At 35.9% G+C, this 23,933-nt stretch overlaps 1 protein-coding gene across 20 annotated transcripts in view; it reads right to left on the reverse strand.

Moving 5' to 3' along the window:
* Positions 1 to 23,933, reverse strand: part of SNAP91 (synaptosome associated protein 91) — a 146,068-nt gene that overhangs the window by 51,210 nt on the left and 70,925 nt on the right. For 13 of the 20 annotated variants that reach the window (XM_045057799.1, XM_045057790.1, XM_045057797.1 and 10 more), the window contains exons 10-14: positions 20,024 to 20,094; positions 17,923 to 17,928; positions 15,053 to 15,080; positions 11,092 to 11,201; positions 8,865 to 8,989 (exon numbers count right to left, since the gene is read on the reverse strand). In XM_045057799.1, the coding sequence (XP_044913734.1) occupies positions 8,865 to 8,989; positions 11,092 to 11,201; positions 15,053 to 15,080; positions 17,923 to 17,928; positions 20,024 to 20,094 (340 nt within the window). The remainder of the gene's footprint in view (positions 1 to 8,864; positions 8,990 to 11,091; positions 11,202 to 15,052; positions 15,081 to 17,922; positions 17,929 to 20,023; positions 20,095 to 23,933) is intronic. The other 7 variants (XM_045057803.1, XM_045057800.1, XM_045057792.1 and 4 more) reach the window with 1 other exon arrangement.

A 23,933-nucleotide genomic window follows, 5' to 3' on the forward strand; every position in this document is an offset into this window, starting at 1 on the left:
AGTTACAGATCTTGTTGATAAGTGATTTTTATATTCTGTCTGGGAGAAGAAGATAACCTCAAGATATGATCTTTTATTGACCTACTGGGCATTAACTAATTTTGTATCTAACCTAGTCAACTTATTCTAACATTTCTTTTCAAATCCCAATAAATACCAAGTTCCTTGAAATGTCCTCTGAACTGTATTTATCATTTTACTGGTTTCCTCATCAGCTAGTTAATGTCTCACTTGTGCTGTTTCTTCCACCCTCCCACTCTAGCTTTATTGAGGTATATAGTTAAGATGTACAATGTGATGAGTTGATATATTTGGTGAAATGACTACTACAATCGACATAACACATCCATGACCCCACATAACTGCTAGTTACTACCTTTATTTTTGTGGTCAGAATATTTAAGATTTACTCTCTTATCAAATTTCAAGTATACAACAGTATTATTAATTATGGTCACCAGCTACACATTAGATCTCCAAAACTTACTCATCTTACGATGGACCATTTGTACCCTCTGATTAATGTCTCCCCATTTTGCGCCTTACTCTCCACCCCCTGCCAACCATCATTCTAGTTTCTCCTTCTGAGAATTTGACTGTTTTAGATTTCACATAATGAGTGAGATCATACATATTTGTCTCTCCGTGTCTGGCTTATTCACTTAGCATAATGTCTTCCATGTTTATCCATGTGTTTGCAAATTGGAAGATTTCCTTCTCTTTTAGGGCGGAATAATATTCCACTGAATGAATGAATGAATGAATATATATATATATATATATGAATGAATATATGAATATATGAATGAATATATGAATATATGAATGAATATATATATGAATGAATGAATATATATAGTTATATTTATTCATATATAAAACACATTTTCCTTCTCTATTTGTCTACTGACAGACATTTAGGTTATTTCTATATTTTGGCTATTCTGTATATTGCTGCAATGAATATCGGAGTGCAGATAACCTCTCTGATATGTGTGTGTGTGTGTGTGTGTGTGTGTGTGTGTGTGTGTGTGTGTATCCATCCAGAAGTGAAATTAGTAAATCATGTGGTAGTCCTATTTTTTAAATTTTTTGAGGAAGCTCTCTACTGTTTTCCATAACAGCTATACCAATTTGCACTCCCAAAGTGTATAGGGTCCCCTTTTTTCCATATCCTCATCAGTACTTGTTACCTCTTTTTGGTATAGCCATTCCAACAGGTGTGAGCTGATATAATATTGTGCTTTTGATTTGCATTTTCCTGATGATTAGTGATAATGAACACCTTTCCATATATCTATTGGTCATCTATATGTTTTCTTTGGAAAAATGTCTATTCAGGACCTTTCCCCATTTTTAAATCAAGTTATTTGTTTTTTTTCGATTGAATTGAGTCCTTACATATTTTGGATATTAACTCCTTATTAGATACATGGTTTGTAAATAGTTTCTCCCATTCTGGAAGTTGCATTTTCATTTTACTGATTGTTTCTTTTGCTGTGCAGAAGTGTTCTAGTTTGACACAGTCCTACTTATGTTTGCTTTTGTTGCCTACGTTTTGGTGTCATATGCAAAAAAAAAAAAATTGCTAAGACCAATGTTGAAAAGATTTTTCTGTTTTTTATGGTTTCAGGTCTTATATTTAAGTTAATGCATTTGAGTTAATTTTTCTGTATGGTATAAAATAAAGTTCCAATTTTATTTTTTTGCATGTGGATATTCAGTTTTCCCAACACCAGTTATTAAAGGGACTATCCTTTCCCTGTTGTGTATTCCTGGTAATTGACTGTATGTGTGTGAATTTACTTCTGGGATCTCTGTTCTGTTGGTGAAGGGGTTTGTTTTTAGAACAGTAACACACTATTTTGATTACTATAGCCTTGCACTATAGTTTGAAATCAGGAAGTTGGATGCATTCAGTTTTGTTCTTTCTCAACACTGCTGTGGCTGCTTGGGGTCTTCTGTGGTCTGTACAAATAACAGGATTATTTTATATTTATGGGAAAATGCCATTGCAGTTTTTCTAGGGATTGTACTAAAGCTATAGATCACTGTAAGTAATATGGATATTTTTGCATCAAAAACCATAAGATACTTAGGAATAAATCTAACCAAAGAGGTAAAAGATCTGTACTCTGAAAACTATAGAACACTTGTGAAAGATATTGAGGAAGGCACAAAGAAATGGAAAAACATTCTGTGCTCATGGATTGGAAGAGCAAATATTGTTAAAATGTCTATACTAATCAAAGAAATCTACACATTCAATGCAATCCCTACCAAAATAACATGAGCATTTTTCAAAGACCTAGAACAAACAATTCTAAAATTTGTATGGAGCCAGAAAAGACCCCAAATAGCCAAAGTAATGTTGAAAAATAAAAGCAAAGTGAGAGGCATCACAATTCTGGACTTCAAGCTGTATTACAAAGGTATAATCACCAAGACAGTATGGAACTGGCACAAAAACAGACACACAGAGCAATGGAACAGAATAGAGAACCCAGAAATGCACTCACAGCTATATGGTCAACTAATCTTTGACGAAGCAGGAAAGAATACGCAATGGAAAAAAGATGAAAGCAAAAATGAGCTATTGGGACTTCATCAAGATAAAAACCTTCTACATAGTGAAGGAAACAATCAACAAAACTAAAAGGCAACCTACAGAATAGGAGAAGATATTTACAAATAACATATCTGATAAAGGGCCAGTGTCCAAAATCTATAAAGAACTTATCAAACTCAACACCCAAAAATAAATAACCTAGTTCAGAAGACATGAACAGACATTTCTACAAAGAAGACATACAAATGCCTAACACACATGTAAAAATGCTCAACATAAGTCATTATGAGGGAAATTCAAATCAAAACCACAATGAGATACCACCTCACACCTGTCAGAATTAGCTAGGAAGCAACAGATATTGGTGAGGATGTGGAGAAAAGGGAACCCTCTTACACTGTTGGTGGGAATGCAGCCACTCTAGAAAACATTATGGAGGTTCCTCAAAAAGTTAAAAATAGCACTACCCTATGACCCAGCAATTGCCTGTTGTGTATTCCTGGTAACTGACTATATGTGTGTGAATTTACCTAAAGGATACAAAAATACTGATTCAAAGGGGCACACACACCCCCAATGTTTATAGCAGCATTATCAATGATAACCAAATTATGGAAAGAGCCCAAATGTCCATTGACTGATGAGTGGATAAAGATGTGTGTGTGTGTGTGTGTGTGTGTGTGTGTGTGTAAAATGGAATATTACTCAGCCATCAAAAAAGGAAATCTTTCTATTTTCAACAATGTGGATGGAGCTAGAGTGTACTATGCAAAGTGAAATAAGTCAGAGAAAGACAAATACCATATGATTTCATGTGGTATTTAAGAAACATATGTGGAATTTAAGAAACAAAACAGGAACATAGGTGGAAAAAAAGGACAAATAAAATAAGATAAAAAGAGAGAGGGAGGCAAATCATAAGAGACTCTTAACTACAGAGAACAAACTGAGGGTTGCTGGAGGGGCGGTGGGTGGAGGGATGGGCTAAATGAGTGATGGGCATTAGAGAGGGCACTTGTGTTGAGCACTAGGTGTTGTATGTAAGTGACGAATCACTAAATTCTACCCCTGTAACCAATACTACACTATATATTAACTAACTTGAATTTAAATAAAATCTTGGAAGGGGTTAAAAAAAGGTAATGTGGACATTTTAACAATATTAATTCTTCCAATCCCTGAATACAGAATATCTTTCCATTTATTTGTGTTTTCTTCAATTTCTCTTATCAATGTTCACAGCACTTCAGTGTATAAGATCTTTCATGTCCTTGATGAAAATTTATTCCTAAGTATTCCATTCCTTTGATGCTACTGTAAATGGGATTGTCCTCTTTATTTCTTTTTCAGATAGTTTGTTGTTAGTGTATAGAAATGTAACTGATTTTTGTATGTTGCCTGTGTATCCTGCAACTTTACTGAATTCATTTATTAGTTCTAACGGCTTTTTGGTGGAGTCTGTAGGGTTTTCTACATACAAGATTATGTCATCTGCAGAGACAATTTTGCTTCTTCCTTTCCTTTTTGGATGCCTTTTATTTCTTTTTCTTGCCTAACTGCTCTGGCTAAGACTTCCAGCACTATACTGAATAGAAGTGGAGAGTGGTCATCTTTGCCTTGTACCTAATCTTAAGGGAAAAAGTTTCAGCTTTACCACTATGATGTTAGCTGTGGGCACATCATATAAGGCCTTTGTAATGTTGAGGTACATTCCTTCTACATATAATTTGTTAAGAGTTTTTATCATGAAAGGATGTTGAATTTTGTTAGATGCTTCTTCTGCATCTACTGAAATCATATGATTTCCATGTAACATGTTTAGTGATTTGCATATAGTGAACCATCCTTGCATTCCAGGGATAAATTCCACTTGATCATGGTGCATGATCCTTCTAATGTGCTACTGAATTTGGTTTGCTAATATTTTGTTCAGCATTTTTGTGTTTTTGTTCATCAAGATTATTGGCCTGTAATTTCCTTTTCTTGGAGGGTCCTCATCTGGCTTTGGTCTGAGGATAATGCTGGCTTCAAAAAATGAGTTTGGAAGTGTTGCCTCCATATCAATTTTTTTGAGGAGTTAGAGAAGTAATGACATTCATTCTTGTTGAAATGGTAGAATTCACTTGTGAAGCTATCATGTGTTTTTCTTTGTTGGGAATTTTTGACTCATGCTTCAATTTCCTTGCTCATTGTGAATTTTTTCAGATTTTCTATTTCTTCATGGTTCTGTCTCAGTCAATTATATGTTTCTAGGTATTTATTCATTTCTTCTAGGTTATCCAATATGATGGCATATAATTGTTCATAGTAGTCTCTCATGGCCCTTTGTAGTTTTATAATATCAGCCTTAATGTTTCCTCTTTCATTTATTATTTCATTTTTGAATCCTTGCTTTTTTCTTGGTGAGTCTAGTTAAAAGTTTGTCATTTTGTTTATTCAAAAAAATCAATTCTTAGTTTCACTGACCTTTTCTATGGTCTTCCTAATTTCTATTCATTTATTTCTGCTCTAATCTTTATTATTTCCTTTCTTCTGCTAACTTTGGGATTAGTTTGTTCTTTTTTCTAGTTCCTTGAGGCATAAAGCTATATAGTTTATTTGAGATGTTTCTTTTTCTTAATGTAGGCATTTAACACTATAAACAGTCCTCTGAGAATTGCTTTTGTAGAATCCTATATGTGTTAGTATGTTTCCATTTTCATCTGTTTCAAGATATTTTCTGATTTCTTTCTGATTTCTTCTTTGACCCAATGGTTGTCCAGGAGTATATTGTTTTATCTCCACATTTGTGAATGTTCCAATTTTCCTTCTGTTACTAATTTCTAGTTTCTATCACTGAGGTTAGCAATATGACTTCTATCTTCTTTAATTTGTTAATATTTGGTAAGTGTCATAACTTATGATCTACCCTGGAGAGTGTTCCATATGTGCTTGAGAAGAATGTATATTCTTCTGTGTTGGATGGAATGTTCTGTATATATTTGTTGAGTCCATTTGGAGTCTTATCAAACCTACTATTTCTTTATTGATTTTCTGCCTAGATTATTTATCCATTGTTGAAAGTGGCATAATAAAGTCCTCTACTGTTACAATATGGCTATTTCTCCCCTTGGTTCTGTTAATATTTGTTTTATATATTTAGGTATTACAATGTTTGGTGTATATATATTTACAACTGTTATATCATCTTGATGGGTTGATCTTTTTACTTTGCTGGGTATAGTACTCTTGGCTGAAGTTTTTTACTCCCCCTTCTTTCAGCATTCTGAGTATATCATCCTACTTACTCCTGACATGCAAGGTTTCTGCTGAAAAAATGTGCTGATAGCCTTATCAGGGTTCTTTTCTATGTGACAAGTAGCTTTTCTCTTGCTGTTCTTAGGTTTTTCTTTTCATCTTTGATGTTTGCCAATTTGATTATATTGTGTCTTCTTTGGGTTGATCTTGCTTGGGGACTTTTGAACTTCATGAATATGAATATCCATACCCATGTCCATATAATTTGGGAAGTTTTTAGTCATTATTTCCTTAAATAACCTTTCTGCCCCTCTTTTTCTGTCTTTTCCTTCTGGGACTCCCTCAATGCATTCATTCATTCATTTGATAGCATCCATAGGTCCCATATGCCTTCTTCACTCTTTTTACTTCTTGTTGTTCTGCTATCTTATAATTATCTTTGAGTTTGCTGATTCTTTATTTTGTCTGATTAAGTCTGCTGTTGAAGCTCTCTATTGAGTTTTTCAGTTCTGTCATTATATTCTATAGCTCCAGGATTTTTCTTTGGTTCTTTCTTATGGCCTCTATCTCTTTATTAAACTTCTCATTTTATTCATGTATTGTCTTCTTGATTTGTTTTGTTGTCTATTTGTGCTCTCTTGCATCTCACTGAGCTTCTTTAAGATGATTACTTTTAATTCTTTGTCAGGCAATTCATAAATCTCCATTTCTTCAGGGTCAGTTATTAAGAATGTTACTAGTTTCCTTTAGTGGTATCATGTTTGTTTCCCTGATTCTTTATGATCCATGTAGTCTTGTGTCAGTGTTTGTGAATTTAAAGAAGTAAACAGCTCTTCCAAGGACTCATTTTGGCAGGTAAAGACTTTCACCTGCTCTGGGCTAATGACATTGCCTAGAGTATCAGAACAGAATCACAGGTGAGTGGAGTTGGAGCTGGGTCATGTGGCTACCTGCTGGGTATACTATGATGTCCATGGTTGGTGGGCCTCTTGCCAGGGGCTTGGATGGGTTCCAATTCTGCCTCATCCCTGAGTGGACCTTCAGGACCTTGGTCAGTAGCGCTGGAACTGGGACAAGGGTCCACTTTAGTGTCTGCAGTTGAGTCCAAAGATGGCAAGTGCATGGATAGGTGTGGCTCCAACGGGGTCCCTGGGCAGGCAGGTCTACTCCTGGACCATAGCTAGGTGGGGCTGGGACATGATAGGGCTGCTCATGGGGGCAAGGGACCAAGGTTGGGACCAAGGTTGGCAGGTCCACCTCTAGGGACACAGATGGGCTTGTCTCCCATAGGGTCCCTGCATGGGCAGGAATGCTCCCTTATGCGGGGCAGATCTGGAGCTGAGTCACAGGACTGCTTCAGGATCTGAGGTTGGACTAAGGTCACTGGGCCTGCCTCTGGGGGCACAGAAAGGTGTGTCTCTTGCTGGATTCCTGTGCACGCAGGACTGCACCCAGACCATGACTGAGAGAGTCTGGAGCTCGGTCACAGGCCATTTCAGAATCGACAGCTGAGACCAAGGTCAGCAGACGTGTTACCCGAGGCAAGGGCAAGCATGGCTCCTCCTAGGTCCCTTTGCTGATGTTGCTGATGGCAGGACCAATGCCAAACAGGACTATAAATGTGTCCACAGAGGCATGGTGGTGTTTCCAGGTCTGTAGCCAGGAGGAAGGGTGGTGAGCCCCCTATGTGGGCGTAGGCCTGCCTTCTTAAAACAACCTCCCTTGGTATTACGCTCCAGTGGGGTTTTGCAACCTCCTACCTGGATCCCGAAGCTCCCACAAAGGCACTTTGTTCACGGATGGTTGCCAAATTACTTTTTCTGTGTGTGGGGAGCTATGATGGGGCACCTCCTGTTACACTACATTACTTATGTTATTCCCTCTGTGTTGTTCCTATAGTTGTACGAATCACTTTTAAACTTAAAAAAATTATTTTGATAGTTTGGTGCAATAGTGCAAGGTATTCAAAACCAACTCTGTGCAGCACTAAGAATTATGCAGTAATTACCTTATTTTTCATTATTATTTAATTTGCTTTTTAATCAAAAAATTATAAAAGTTTAATTTTTCTACAATCCATGAATAAAATGGGAATCAAGCACTTAGGTGAAATTCTTCTCAGTTAGTTTAGCATGGATCTTTTCTGGCACAAACAAGAATCTATCCCAGATTTCAACTGGCTGAAGTTAAATCCACTATGAATTAAAACCAATGTGGGTATAAAAGTAATCCAGGAAGGAGGTTACACCTGAACAAATTAAATTACCAGTGCTGTTCATGGGAACACCCAATTCTCTAATGCCTGAATTTTTAGAAAACAATTATATTTATTTTTTTTTTAATTTTTTTTTCAACGTTTATTTATTTTTGGGACAGAGAGAGACAGAGCATGAATGGGGGAGGGGCAGAGAGAGAGGGAGACACAGAATCAGAAACAGGCTCCAGGCTCTGAGCCATCAACCCAGAGCCTGACGCGGGGCTCGAACTCACAGACCATGAGATCGTGACCTGGCTGAAGTCGGACGCTTAACCGACTGCGCCACCCAGGCGCCCCAGAAAACAATTATTAAAAATAATTAGAATTTTATTTTATTTTTAAAGTTTATTTACTTATTTGTGAGAGTGTGAGCAGGGGAAGGGAAGATAGAAAGTGAGACAGAGAATCTCAAGCAGGTTCTACAGTGTCAGTGCAGAGCCCAACATGGGGCTCAAACCCACAAACCATGAGATCATGACCTGAGCCGAAACCAAGAGTCAGATGCTTAACTGACTGAGCCAGCAGGTGCCCCCCAAAATAATCAGAGGTTTAGAATAGCAAAGAAAAATACTGCCGTTTTCCAACTCTTAAAATAAAAACCATATGACTACCTGAATATTTTAACTGTACGATAGGTACTTTTTCTGCCTCTCTCAATATATACTTAAATCGATAGATGCCATTCTTGGCATTTTCTAAGTTCCTAGCAACATTTTCGGTAACTAAAGGTAAGTATAACAATAACAGCCTGAGTAAAAACAACTAAACAGAAAGACGACACGGCTGTCTGGTTTCACTCACCTCCCCACGCAGTGGCTCCTCCGGAAGGTGGTGCTGGTGCTGGTGCTGGTGCCGTGGCTGCTGCTGCCCCTCCTGAAGAAAAGTCTGGCTGGAGGTCCAGAAGATCACTAGATGGTTTAGAAGTGCTGAAAGGAGAATGCAACTTGAACATCTGATTTTAAAATTTTATAATGTGAGGATGCTTTTAAATAAAGACTGATGCAGAAACCATGAAAGATTTTGGATATTTTAAATCCAATAAGAGAATAGTATTTTGGAAAGTACAGCACATGTTCTTCAATACCAAGCTTTGGTAAACTAGTTTGAAAAGGACCAGAAGCTGAAGTTTTTAGGTTTGTGAGCTAGATGGTCTATCACTATGCCATTCTGACAGTGTAGCATGAAATAAGACACAAACAATACATAAACAAATGAATGTGCCTTTGTTCCAATAAAACTTTATTTATAAAAACAGTGGGCTAGATTTCACCCACAGGACATAGTTTGCCAATTCTTGTTTTATATGCAATAACACAGGTAAACCAAACCTCACTGAATGGGTCACTCAACAAATCATAAAGCAGAAATTAAAGGAGAAAACCTAAATGCCTCAAATTAAGGGGGAATTTTATTAAATACGTTAATGTCCACGGGGTAGCATGTGAAGTGCTGGTTATGAGTGTGATAAAAGGAAGTGTACTCCAAATATTAAAGGTATTAGAGTAAGAATCATGAATCATTTTTCCTTTTCTCTATTTTCTAAATTGTTTTATATGGAAAATATTTTTGTCTTAAGAATTTAGAAAGCAAAGAATATTAAAATTAATAATTACTAACAATAAAATAAATGAAATGAAATAAAATAAAATAAAAATAATACCTTTTTCTAAGTTAAACTGCAACATATCAAGTTTGCCTATAAGAAGCCTCATCTAAAATTTACTTCTGTATTTTTTATTCTCATTCGGTTGGCACTGTGCTCTACAAAGCTCCTCCATCTGTAGAAGTTCCAAGGAGGAGCCTAGAGCTTTGCTATTCAAAGTGTGGTCTTTAAGCCAGTAACATCCTGAGACACTGTTAGAAGCATAAAGTCTTAGTCTCACCTCTTACCTGCTATATCAGAATCTTCATTTTAACATGGTCCCAGGTGTTTCATTCAGGTTTGAAACCCACTGCTCTAGAGGTTACCAGACCAGGTACCAATCCACCAGGGTGTCAGATTCCCCACCCTTCCTCATAAATAGCAGTTCCCTCTTTATCTTTTTCACATACTAGATTTTCAAGTGATATTCTTTTGAAGACAGGATTCCTCGACATATTTTTTTTTTCTCAAGGCACATGAAATGTGCCTAATTTTGATATTCACTTCATAAATATAACTGGTCTAAGTGCCAGGATAGGGAAACATATTTATCATTAAGACCTGAATCAAAGCTTTTATAAGAAGCAATTTATCTTAGTACAGATGCAAAAAGGACTTGGTTTTACCAAGTCTGTGATTATAAAAAGCAGAACTAAGCAAGCAGGGGGTAACACACATAGTTAACATGGGTACCTTATGTGGGTTTATTGCTTAGTTCAAAATTCAGGTCTCCAAATATAGGGCATCCATAATAAGTCACAGATACTATAAATCCTCTCAAGGCAACAACCAAACAAAGGTGACCTAAAATTATGATTTGAGGAGGTCTCTTTGAGTTGGGGCTTCATTGTAAGCAGCCCTGAGATTTGTACACAGTGCACAGTCATCCCCACTTTTCTCACTACTGTTAGGACATTTAGGTGCTATAAAAGCTCATTAGGAAGATCCTGATGGTCTCTTCCTACCACCAGTGTCTGAGTTCCTCATAAGTACCAGCTAACTGGCCCACACTTGCAAGGTTTTGTTTTGTTTTGTTTTAAAGCACCTTAAGACACCCTTTAAATTTCACACAAGATGAGGCTAATTTCAGAAAGCATTTTCCGTATCATTTAAGTGTGTGTACCTTTATTCTACCTCTTTTCCTAAATGTCTGAGCAAGAAGATGATTTCCACAGCTTAGGTCTCTCTGATGCTTTCAGAGTCTAGGCCTAGGGAACTGACTAAAATGTCAAAGGACTTATTTTGTGAACCTAAAAATAGCCTAAACTATCATGTTACTAGGACTAGATTTCATTTTGGGAAAACATGGCGGTTCAGCACACAAAAAGAAAACAAAAACCTAATGAAAATATTAATAAATAGTTCACTACATGCTCATTAACTAACCTGACGGGGACAGCCGCAGATGCAGTTGCAAATAAATCAACTGGTGGGGATGTGTCGATCGTCTTAGCTGGTGTAGAATTGGGAGACGTAACGGTTGTGGCTGGAGAAGACTGAAAGTGAAGATGCACAACACACTCTAGTCAAATGAGAATCTAAAGGACACAGAGCAACAGGACTTCAACTCTGCAGACCTATGACATTCACGGCAATTTTTGGGTAATGCCCTGTGGGAGGGAAAAACTCAAGAAAATTTGAAACTGAGAATTATAATAAGCAATCAATATTGGACAAAACAGGTTTCAAATTTTAAAAGTTAAATGTAGTTTATATAAAATTATGTTGAAAATATTTGGCTTAATATTGCAATGGCTTCTAGTCATGTATTTAAAATAAAGGCTAAATGATATTTCCTAAACATAAAATTAGCAGGAAAGATCTCACTAGCTGCTAAAAGTGAAAAAAAATTATCAATTGTAATAATTGCTATAAAACCAAGCCCATTCTTTTTCCTTCACATCTTAATCAGACTTCATATAAAGTCTTCTCAGATGCCTTTAAATTCTAGAAATCTAACTTTCAAAATAATTCACAGATGGCAAAGAACAATTCATAAACAAGATTCAAGCCACTGACAGCTTAAGGGTGTCTTGACTATATCCAGTCCCTAATGTGACAAAGATAAAACTAAAAAAGTAAAATACAATCTAACACTTACTGTCGTGGACTGGTTTATTTATTATTTTTAAAAATGTTTACTTATTTATTTGTTTAAAAAAATGTTTTTTAATGTTTATTTATTTTTGAGACAGAGGAAGACAGAGCATGAGTGGGGGAGGGGCAGAGAGAGAGGGAGACACAGAATTTGAAACAGGCTCCAGGCTCTGAGCTGTCAGCACAGAGCCTGATGTGGGGCTAGAACTCACGAACCATGAGATCGTGACCTGAGCCGAAGTCGGATGCTTAACTGACTGAGCCACCCAGGCGCCCCTAAAAATGTTTATTTTTGAGAGAGAGGGAGAGTGTGCATTTGCAAGTGGGGGAGGGACAGAGAGAGGAGAGAAAGAATCCCAAGTAGGCTCCATGCTCACTGTGGAGCCCGACAGAGGGCTCCATCTCACAACTGTTAGATTGGGACCTGAGCCAAAATCCAGAGTCAGACGTTCAACCTAATGAACCACCCAGGTACCTGCACTGGACTTATTTTTTTATTAAATATTTTTTATTTATTTTTGAGAGGGAGGCAGGAAGAGAGAGAGAAAACAAGCAGGGGAGGGGCAAAGAGAGAGGGAGAGACAGAATCTAAGGCAGGCTCCAGGCTCTGAGCTGTCAGCACAGAGCCTGATGCAGGGCTCGAACTCATGAATGGTGAGATCATGACCTGAACTGAAGTCAGACATTCAACTGACTGAGCCACCCAGGTGCCCTGGACTGATTTTTTTTTTTAAATGTTTTTTAATGTTTATTCATTGTTCAGAGAGAGAGAGAGAGCGAGCGAGCAGGGGACGGGCACAGAGAGATGGAGACACAGAATCTGAAGCAGGCTCCAGGCTCTGAGCTGTCAGCACAGAGCCTGATGCCGGGCTCGAACCCACAAACTGTGAGATCATGATCCGAGCCACGGTTGGACACTCAACTGACTGAGCCACCCAGGTGCCCCTCCCTGGACTGATTTTTAAAGAGTTAATAGTCAGTTAATATCAAAAATAAAAAATTTTGTTGAGAATTTTGTTAATTCCATTTCTCTTTATTTGCTATATTTAATTCTCCATGTATCTACAAGGGAAATAATAGAACATCTCAAACCAGCCCACCAATACTTACTTCTATAAGTGGAAATGTTATATAATAGCAAGTAAAACACACAAAGACTAAGACCAACCAAGGGCTATCAGATACTGCTGTAAATGGATATCTAATTTCAAATAGACCAAATTTAAAGAAAGCTTTAGGGGCAGTGGGGGCAGGGCGCTCAGTCAGTTGAGTGTCTGACTTCAACTCAGGTCATGGTCTCATTGTTTGTGGGTTTGAACCCCATGTCGGGCTTGCTGCTGTCAGCACAGAACCCACTTCAGATCATCTGCCCCCCTCTCTCTCTGCTCCTCTCTAGCTTGCATGCTCTGTCTCTCAAAAATAAACATTTAAAAAAAATTTTAAAAAGAAAGCTTTAATAAGAATAAATTTTTAGAAAAAGGACTGAGGAGATAATGTTTAGGGGTTTTAGACTTAAACAGTATTTGTCTGATACTATCTGTCCATGAATCAAGAAGTCACAATTCAATAGCTACACAAGTGCTAAGCATTCAGCAGTCAAGAAAGACAAACACACGAGTATGGATATTGTTGCTCAGAAAAGGTTAACTCAAGCCTTTATCTGCACCAAAAATTAAAAGTTTTCAAATGGAACATGAAATATTATCAAGGGAATATAAAGGAATAACAAAATTTAATTTGTAGGTCATCCATTGTGGATACTGACAACTCCTCTAAAAGAAATTAGTGTTTTTTAAACCAATACATGCAAATAAGTTTGGAAAGTGATGTTTATGAAAATACCACTGAGAACTTAATGATGACAATGACTCTACCAACATAAATGCAGAAATGAAGGTCTTCAAAGACCCATTAAAAACTGCCTTGTAACTATAAGCTCTGAAGAAATGAGAGAGCTAGGGAAACAGAACCAGAATAATCCTGTTATTACAAAAAGAAAATACCAATTAAATTTCATTTGGCCAAAATGTGGAGACATCATCCCAAATGATGCCATAATTTTTACCACACTCTACTCTGCAGTCATACGTTGTGACTTTTCACATAGACATAATGATTTTAAACCTGGTTGTATAACACAATCACCAGGGATCTTTTTGTTTGAGCTGCCTGAGGGAATCTTAGGCAGCCAGCCCGGTACTGACACAGTACAGGGTGTATGGGAACTACCACTGCAGTCATAATGATATCCTTCATGTCTGTAATAACAGCAATCACATAATGGAAATCTGTCATAGATGAAAGAGTACATTTATTACATTTTTTTCCCGAAAAGTACAATGGTAGCTGTGAACTACCGACCTAGGGGAAAAATACTATTGTCATTGATAATCCCAATTGTGTCCTCCAATATACCAAAAAAGAGGGAGGTGAAAGAATTATTAAAATTATTATAGTAGACTGCCTAAAAAGCATGCTTGCAGAAAGACACCCAACTACAATTGACTTTTTAAACCAAACACGTATAAAATCATGTGCTTTATTTATCTCACAGGGCTGTGATTCAGAGCATGCATGTGCTTTGTAACTAGTAAAATGTTACATTTATTTTCAGTTGAAATATAGAAGTATGAAAATTTATCCTACTTAAAAAAAAAAAAAAAAACCTAGTCCTAATAGAGGACCCATGAGGACAGATACCTGTTTGACTTTCTCCTTTCACTTCTTTCAGTATGTATATATTCAAAACTGGAATTTCTGGATCATGGTGATTTTATTTTTTGGTTTTTGATGAAAGGAACATGTACATACAACAGCCAAAAAATGGAGGCAACCCAAGTGACCGCTGACGGATGGATGAAGAAAATGTGGTATACACATAGAGCGGAATGTTACTCAGACTTAAAATGGAAGGAAATTCTGACATATGCTACAGCATAAATAAATTCCCCAAGATATTATGCTAAGGAAAATAAGTCAGTCAAAAAAGGTGAGACACTGGATAAGTCCACTTATTTGAGGTACCTAGAATAGTCAAATTCACAGAGACAGAAAGTAGAATGGGGGTTGCCTGGGGCTGAGGAGAAGGATGTAGAATTAGTGTTGAAAGTGTAGAGTTTCAGTTTGGATGAAAAAAGTTCTGGAAATGGGATGACAGCGACAGTTGCACAACAAAGTGAATGTTAATACCAGTGAACTGTACACTCAAAAATTGCTAAAATGGTCAAAACAAAAGAAAGAGCAAACTTACCTTACTTAATGGAGAGGGAGCACCAGATCTAAAAGGCAACCAAAAAAAACCCTGAATATACGTGAATAAATCTGTAGAAGCAATTAAGTTTGGTAACGCTTGGTCAAGTACTAACTCGTTTATATGCAGATGTTTTAGTAATGGACAAACTATTTTTTAAAAAATAATTTTTCTTTCATTCAATTATGACATCCTCTTTCAATATTTTCCATCCACTCAATTTCTAGTACTAGAGATTCTTAAACTTAAGTTTTTTTGTGTGTATCTCTAGCAACTTGAGTTGATCATTATTGCCTGTGTCCAGCAAAAATAAAACTGGAATTTTAAAAATGTTGCCAAGACTTGGGAAATATAGTGCTTTACAGAATTAAAAAAAAAAAAAACCCTCTGGTGTACTATTTTAAAAAGTTAGAAAACTCATTGAGGTACACTGTGATTCATTTAATCACAATTGTGATGCATAAAAGGAACACTAGACTTTAAAAAATCCCTATGAGCCGTGTGTCTGAAATGTATCTCAACTTCCACATGGTATACTCCTGAAGTTTGTTTTGTTCACAGCGTTAGTGAAAACTATCTATGGAAAGTGTTCCCATTATTGTGTTCAAAGTGGTGGGAGCTTGAAAAAGTACAGTAACCTCAATGCTTGTTTCTAAAGGAGAAAATTAGAAAGCAGTAAAAAATTTTTTTAGTGAGATTACTGCTAGCACTATTATACATGATCTCTATCAAAGTGCTTCAGAAACAGCTGCCTCAACAGTTTACTGTTTACCAACCCAAGTCGGTGGAAGATAAATTAATAATAAAACAAAGTGAAGAAAAAAATATATTTCAATACGAAGCCTAGTGTCAGAGTCGTTCAGGATGGCAGGGTGGCTTTCTACTCATCTACAGAGGAAATATCACAAGTAGCACTAGCAACACAAAATTAGCAGAGATTTAATAACTGAAATTTTGTGCAGTATCATGAATTTTTGTTTTATTGAATGCAGCAAAAGAAATGTATTATATGTCACATTAATAACTTTGATATTCAACTTTATTTGCAAATACCTGCTCTTTAAAGATTATCATGCTCAAACCTAAGTACAAATACCATAAGTGGCAAAAGAATCAGTTTGCCAAGCTCCTCCATGAGCACCATTACTAAATGACACTTCTAGTTACTCCATGGATTAAGCAAATAAATAAAAGCTCCTGTCTCTGTCCAGCCATCACCCCACATACCACACTGTACCTTATTTGTCTGTTTAGTTATGTCTTTTCCACTAGATGCTAAATTCTCTGAAGGAAGGGAATCCATCTCATTGCTTTATATCCCCAGCACTTTACACAACACCTGGCACTTTGCAGGCACTGATATTTCTCTATCATTTGAATTTTAAAATAAGAATACATTCATGTACTCCTTTAAAAAATTAACTAAGAGTCTTAAAATTATTTTGTGTGAAACTAAACTGTCAGGAAATGTGACGTCTCTTTGTATGTACCATACTTAGCCTTTGCCATGATTTCATACAAGAGGTCAGAAACAGAGGTGTGCTCCCATTGGGCCATAGCTTTAAAAAGCATCATTAATTACTGATTAAAATCCCAGGGCTTCAAGGCTCAGCGAAGCAAATAACTTGCCCAAGCCTCACCATTCTTTAATGGTGGATTTAAGACTCCAGTCCAAGTCTGTCTGATGCCCCAGCCCGCGCTCGTTTCACATTCCAGCCTGTCTTGACAAAAACACACGTGGGCCCAGCACGTGTGTTCCTCTCACACAACATACAAACTGCTTCCTTTCACCGGTTTCTTGATTGACTTAATACCCTACCATTGGTCATTTGTCCTTTATAAAAGAAAATGCTACAATCTTTTATATAATGACATTTGCTAAAAGCCAATATTCATTTTAATAATTTTAATGAGAGAAATCTAGTACATAGTGAACTGTGTTGGGGAGAATAAAGCACGATTATAACTTTAGAAAAGAATGAATGACCCATATAGTCCTTTCCTAAATTCTGTGAAATGCTACAGACAAATCCATGGGTTTTTATGATGAACATAGAAAATGCCAAGGTTTACTTCCAAGATGTTAATAGTCAGCCATCAAATGAGGACATTTTGTTATGTTTTATTCACAATAATAATCTCTACATAATTTTGGTTATAGATGGTAGACAGAGACAAAAAAAAAAACAGATGTGAAAAACCTATCTACGTCTTCTAAACAATTTTAATTACAACAGACTTCTTCTCAGGTTTCCTGTACCCTCAACACTTAGTAAACCCACATATAAAATAAAATCAATTTCTCTTTTGCTCTATGGAATCACAGAAACATAAAATATACAAATATATCACACAGTCCTATATAAGACTTCAAAAATAAGTATCAGTGGATAAAAGCCATTAAATATAAAGAACATACATATTTTTATGGTAGACATTTAAAAATGTGGCATTGTATGCATTTCCTTGACTCAGAGATTAGAATAATTTTATACTGCTATTGAAAGACAAACAACTTTAATTTTCTCTATAATACTGTCTTTTGGCATTCCTGCCATATGCCATGGGAAAATCTTTTGTTTACTAATCAAATAAAAAAAAAAAAAACCCTTTATTTCCAAAATCTAAGAGTAATATACCTAAGAGAGACTGGTAATCTTGATCTGAGAAGACCAAAATAAAGCAAAACCATTTATGCCAGTCACCTTGGGAGACAAGTAAAAAAGTATGATGAAAAAACACAGATGTGTAAAATTGACAGAAATCAGTTTTAAATAAATGTTCTAAATACCAAATGTGGAGTCTTAAGAGTGCTTTTTGCATTCTCAGTAATAACCAAATGCAAAAAAGCCACTCAATGTAGTACTCACCCTTCACTTAAGTTCCCAGGTAAGCACAAACATACAAAGAAGAAAACAGTTAACTACTATAGTTCATTTATTTTAAAAATAGGGAATAAGCAAAAGACAAGTTCATATTCAGTCTCTCAGCCAATTCAGAAAAGAAATATGACAAGCATAAAATGATTTTTAAAGGAGAGAGAAACATTATGCTCAGCCAAAGGTAATTCAAAACAGAAGATCACTGAAATTCTATTTCCCTGCTCTTAGAAATGTGACTATGTGTACATAGCTAAGTTTTCCAAAAATAGTTTGCAGCAGCCACAAGGGGGCGAATTTAGACTTGAAGTTGGGGCTAATAAAATTCACCCTATAGGCTGCTTTTCTGTTGACTGCAGCATTGGCAGATTTAACAAGGGGAAAGTGTGGTTCTGTGCAGGGTGTGGGGGACCCTGAGGAGGGTAAGAATACAGACCAGCTGACTTTTCACCAATACGTATCAGGCATTGCCCAAGGGAGAGGCTTTAAGTCCGGGGGATGTGCACATTTCCTTAGTTGGAGGTCCTTCTATCAAAGGAGCAGGGACATTTCTTAGGCTTCATGCCTCCTTTTGCTCGAATCCTATACAACTCCTTTGGCTTCTTAGATACTCTAATACTGGGTGGCCCCAGCAATAACTGGAAGTGGTCATCTAACATACTCCCATGTCACTTAATGTACTCTCATGTCTTTTAGTTGACATCAATTTATCCACAAAATTCTGATCATCCATGGCCACGATGAAGCAGGGGCAGACCTTGTACTGTGGTGATAACCTTGACAGAGCCCCTGAGAAGTCCTGCCATGCATCATACCCAACAGCTCTGCCATAACTGCCTGAGAGATTCCTACACTACTGTTTATCATTGAAAATTTAAAATATGCAACGATCTTTATACTAACTTGGAAAGGATGATAGAAATGACACTTAGCTAATGAAACAACAAGCAAAAAGTAACACTGAGACATGAATCTAGATTCTGGGCAAATGCCGAGAGAGAAGAAAGCAGAAAGAGGTTGCATTTTGATAACTATATCATAGGCAAAATCCATCATCAGCATACAGCCCTGCAATGATCACTTCATAGGTCATCTCTGTTAACTTCTGCTGTCAATCTAAATGAAATAAACAAAAAGCTGGGACCAACAAAGACAGATTTCAAGCTGACTCTGTAGAGAGAATAGGTGGAGATAATGAAGTATAAAACAGTCCCTGAACTTTAGATTCAGAAAATCTATTTAAACCACATATGTGGGAATAAAATGGCCACAACACAGAGTAGTGCATGATTAAGGAAGGCTTAAAGAGGTAGCCTTCCCAGGATGGGTAAGATTTACACACACGGAGACAAGGAAGGTCGGTATCCAAGACTAGCAGAACTGTAATTTGAGCAAGTCACAAAGACTGAAAAGCACAGGGTCTTGTGAATAGACCAGTTTGATACTTGCTAGAGAGAAGAAAAAAAAAAATGGAACTTGGACATTTTTGCACGCAATGAGTAAAAATAGTGAAAAATGTATGTGCCCAAACACAAAGATAATGAAAATCCAGTAAAATTGGACTTATTGCTGATTGCTATTCTTTGTATGAAAAAGATGTCTGAGCAAAATGTCAGCGGTATGCCATGCTGAATGGTTCAAGTAAGGAGAGTCTAAAATGCAGAAAACTATACTTGAGGGCTTTGCTTTCTTTCACAACAGGGTTGGCAGTGTAAAAGAATGTTCAAGGCTACCTGTGAAACTGCTTTACTCATATGCCCAATAACAACAGCCTCAATTTTTAAACATGAGCAACTCTTTTTCGGTATATTGTGAATCCCCTCTAAGGGCAGGTATATACGTCAGCAAGTTCAGGCAACCTATGTACAACCTACTAATTTGCTGCATGAGCCTGCAGAAAGAGTGCCTATATATGGGGTCACATTGCCACAAGTTAATGGGATGAATGGGGTTTTTGAGGGAACCTAGAAGAATTACAATAAAGCATACTCTAAATCTGTAGTAGTATACATGGTACCATGATATATCTCTTTCTTATAAAGAACGACTGTAGCATTTTTAATCTTATGTAGAATATACAACTAATGCGTACTTGTTTCCGGGTTTCTTTCCTTCTAATGTATTTAGATGCTGTTCAAGGGTCTCCATAAGACTGCTGGGAGCCTACAATAAGAAAGTAAAAATAAATGTCTGCATTGCTTTCTTTCAAAGTAAATACACTGGAACATCACTGTAACTTTGTATGGTGGAGTTCTGTGCGTGGACCCCAATACATATGTGAGATGATTTCATTCCAAGTCTTTTGGTACTTAAATATTTAAATTCCATGGAATCTCAGACAGGCCATCATACATATACTTACTCCCACTGCATAACAAATAGTACTACAGCATGGTTTCAGTGTAGAGATTACATTGGATAGACTTTTCTATGATACTATTTATATGCAGTAAACGAAATCAAGTTAACCATATATTTCCATAAGACCACATGAAAAAAGAATAGGTATTTGTATCTAAGTAAGAAATATAAGTGCCCAAACACAAATTTACAGAGGTTTGAAAATACAGTAAACTCTCACTTATCTCTGTCTGACTGACATGTTAGGAAAAATTGCTACTATATTAAGTAAAGGGGGGGGGTAAGTGATAGTTGTGGAGAAAAGAATACAACTTTAATAGTCAACAACAATTAAGATTTTCTTATTACTGAGCTACTTAATTTATATACATAATAAATACTTTAGCAAATATGATAATGTTAAACTACTGTGTATTGCCAAATTTAATATATTTAACTCTTTTATTAAAAGGTACCTGAACTGTTTTTATAATAACATTTTAGGCAATACAAAGTGATGGCATTTACTGTATATTAGAAAGAGAAATATGAGGTTCATACATATATTCCACTCCATCTATTCCTCAAACATTAGAAATTTAATGTCATCTTTAAATAATTTTAACCTAAATTAGACCTTAACAGCAGCATAAGCATTCAAAGAACAGCATTCCACGAATGAAATATGTAACTACATTTATAGATACATTAAATTCTAACAGCCTTCAAATTAATATGAAATTGATTTTGAAGACTTTTAATATGCTAACTGCTAAAACAGCTCACAGAATTCAAGGAAATTCAAACAACTGTACATTTTACATTGTACCTATAATGACAAAGTAAAATTCTTATTAAAGTTTTTTAATTTTAAAGGTTCTAGATATCTAATACCATTTTCACTTCACCAATAGATTCATGAGCCATCTTAACAATTATGTGGTTATTATATATGTAATTATATGATTATTATATATATAAATTACTAAATGAGCCAAACATGTAAATTTATAAATATAAGTTACTAAGTGAACAAAAATATTAACTTCATCAAAGTGATGGAGGTAGGGTAGAAAGAGTCAGACCTGTGACCATTATATAAAACATTATGGACTCTAGAATAGAAAGAGTAATGATTATAGGGGATGTAATAAATTTAGAAAATTATAAAAATTATGATTTAAAAATATAACTTAGGTGACAGTAGACTTACTCAACAAATTCCAACAAATTGCAAATAAGAGCATATCTCTAAGTTCAAAAAAGGTAAAAATTTAAGATGTAAGGAAAATTTTGCTCCATAGAACAAACAGTATACTATAAAGACATGTTCATTTAATAAACAGAATATGCATTGCCTTATTAAAAGGAAAAAAAATAGAGCCTCACAATTTTTAGGCAAATTAACACCCAATAACTTCAACATTATCAGGCTAATTTTCATAATACTTATTATTAGAATTGCTATAACAATGGAACCTAGGAAGCCTGGGAATAGAACTTAAAATTTTCATATTTCTATTTTTTTTCACTGGGATTGTAGTAAGGAAAAAATACATCAAGCCACAGAACCTCTCCCTGGTTATAAGACATAGGTCTTCTAAATGTTAAATGCAAAGTAAAGAAAATGTGATTCTAAAACGGTTTAAAAAGACAAGTGCTACTTACAGTCACAAAACAGAACAATATGGGATAACAAAGAAAGAGGTGGTGTTTTCACCTATAAACTTCCTTAGTTTCTTAAAAACAAACAAACCAAAAAACCAGAGGACAGTTTGCAATTCCATTCTTTTTGCAAGGTTTTTTCATAATTTAAGGATGAAAAGTTTAAAAAAAAGTACCAGTCACAAAAATCATAATAGTTAAACAATTTTTTACTAAGAGCAGACTACAAAACTGACTTTTGTCTTTAAGGGGAGTTATTTTGTAATGAATTGCAGATACAATTAAATTTGGAGCATTTTATCTTACAGGTTTAAAAATGCTTCATCATTTATAGTTCTTATAAGGACATGTGAAGTGTAATAGAAATAAATTCCTCAAGGGTTTTTGGAGGAAAAAAACAATTTTGATAGCAATATTCACAAATGTAGCAGTATCAGCTGCCTTAACTCTATCTATGGCATGGAGTAGAACTTGGCATATAGTAGACAAATAAACAAAAACGGTCTCAAATTTCCAAGGAACAAAACTTTGAGAATACCTCTGCTGTTGGAAAAGGAACTTAAAATAACAAACTACAATTAGCAGTTATCTTTAGTTCCTTATTTTTAAAAATGCTGAAGTCAACGGGCCAATCAGGTGGAAAACACCAACCCAAAGACCAGAGTCAGCCTGTGAAGGCTAACAGGTAATAGCAATGTATCACAGTTATCCATTCATCAGTGGGACAGTTGTGTTTTTGTTTTTTTTAACTTTTCTTTACCAGCAGTTTTCAGATCAACCAGAATTCCTAATAAGAAAACCTAAGATGTTTTTCATAAACGGAGGTATTTTAAATTTGGAATGCACATACACATATACACACCCCAAACAGGAAATGATATTTTGAAAATCCTTTTCTTGGAACAAATTTAAATCCGACTTGTGAGCCCAGGATCAAAAAGGAAGCATTCATCTACAATTCAGATACTTTAGATTCTAATGTATCATTAAAACCAAACAGGAAAAAAAGCAACCAAAAGATCCTTCAAATTTTTCATCATTAGATCTCAGAAACCATTTGAAAGTGCTAAGAAGCAGTTCTGATACTGTATTATTCTTCTTCTCACCCAATATGGCACTTTTGAATGTTTTGTTAAAAAAGTTCATTGATGTTCATAAATCATTTAAATGCAGTTCTGATATTATATGCAAAATTATTTAAAGAGGGCTGCAGATGACCACACTGGTATTTATTGTGCATTTTCCAACCAAAATGATGTCCATTGAATTCCTCTGCTCCACCTTGCTGTAAGAATTCTCATCTTTCCAGTTATAAGCAGCCTATTCTTACTCCTAGTCAGTAGGTAGCCTTCTGACCTCCAGCTCCTCCTTAGTCCTCTTCCATGTTGGGTATTTTGGTTCACTGCCACAGCTAGATTCAGTGGCTGTAATGGCCACACAGGAGCTGGCAGAGAGAACCTAATCTCAAAGGTGTTAAACTGAGTCCACACAACCTGGTATCTCTGACCCATTTCCAGATTAACCATGGTCTAACACTGTCTAAAGGACTAACCCTAGAAGAGTTCACATTCCAGCTCTGCCTGACCATACCATCATAGTGGGTCTAAACTGCCAGATCAGTTAGAAGCCTCCAGTAGACCTATGGAAGGGGTTCTAAATAAGAATTAGGAAGTATATTTAGCTCTGTCACAATCCTAGCAGAAATCACAATTAGGTTACTTACTAAGAAATTTCAGAAGCACTCAATACTCTTGTATTGAGATTTAAGTATATGCTGGAGAAATTAACTAGAGAATGCTTAAGTGTGTGTGAAGAAGTAATTTAAGAATAAATGTTAATATGGAAGTTTATGTGGCTCTTAAGGACACTAAAATAGCAGAGGAAAGAATGATACCAGATTCTAATGAATCTCTACCACAGAATACCCAGGGCACAACTTAACCTTCTTTAAGGACTGGATATCTGTTCTCCAAATTAGAGTAACACAATGTACAACG

Source organism: Felis catus, chromosome B2, assembly GCF_018350175.1.
Source record: "Felis catus isolate Fca126 chromosome B2, F.catus_Fca126_mat1.0, whole genome shotgun sequence".
In the NCBI taxonomy this organism is placed as follows: Eukaryota; Metazoa; Chordata; class Mammalia; order Carnivora; family Felidae; genus Felis; species Felis catus.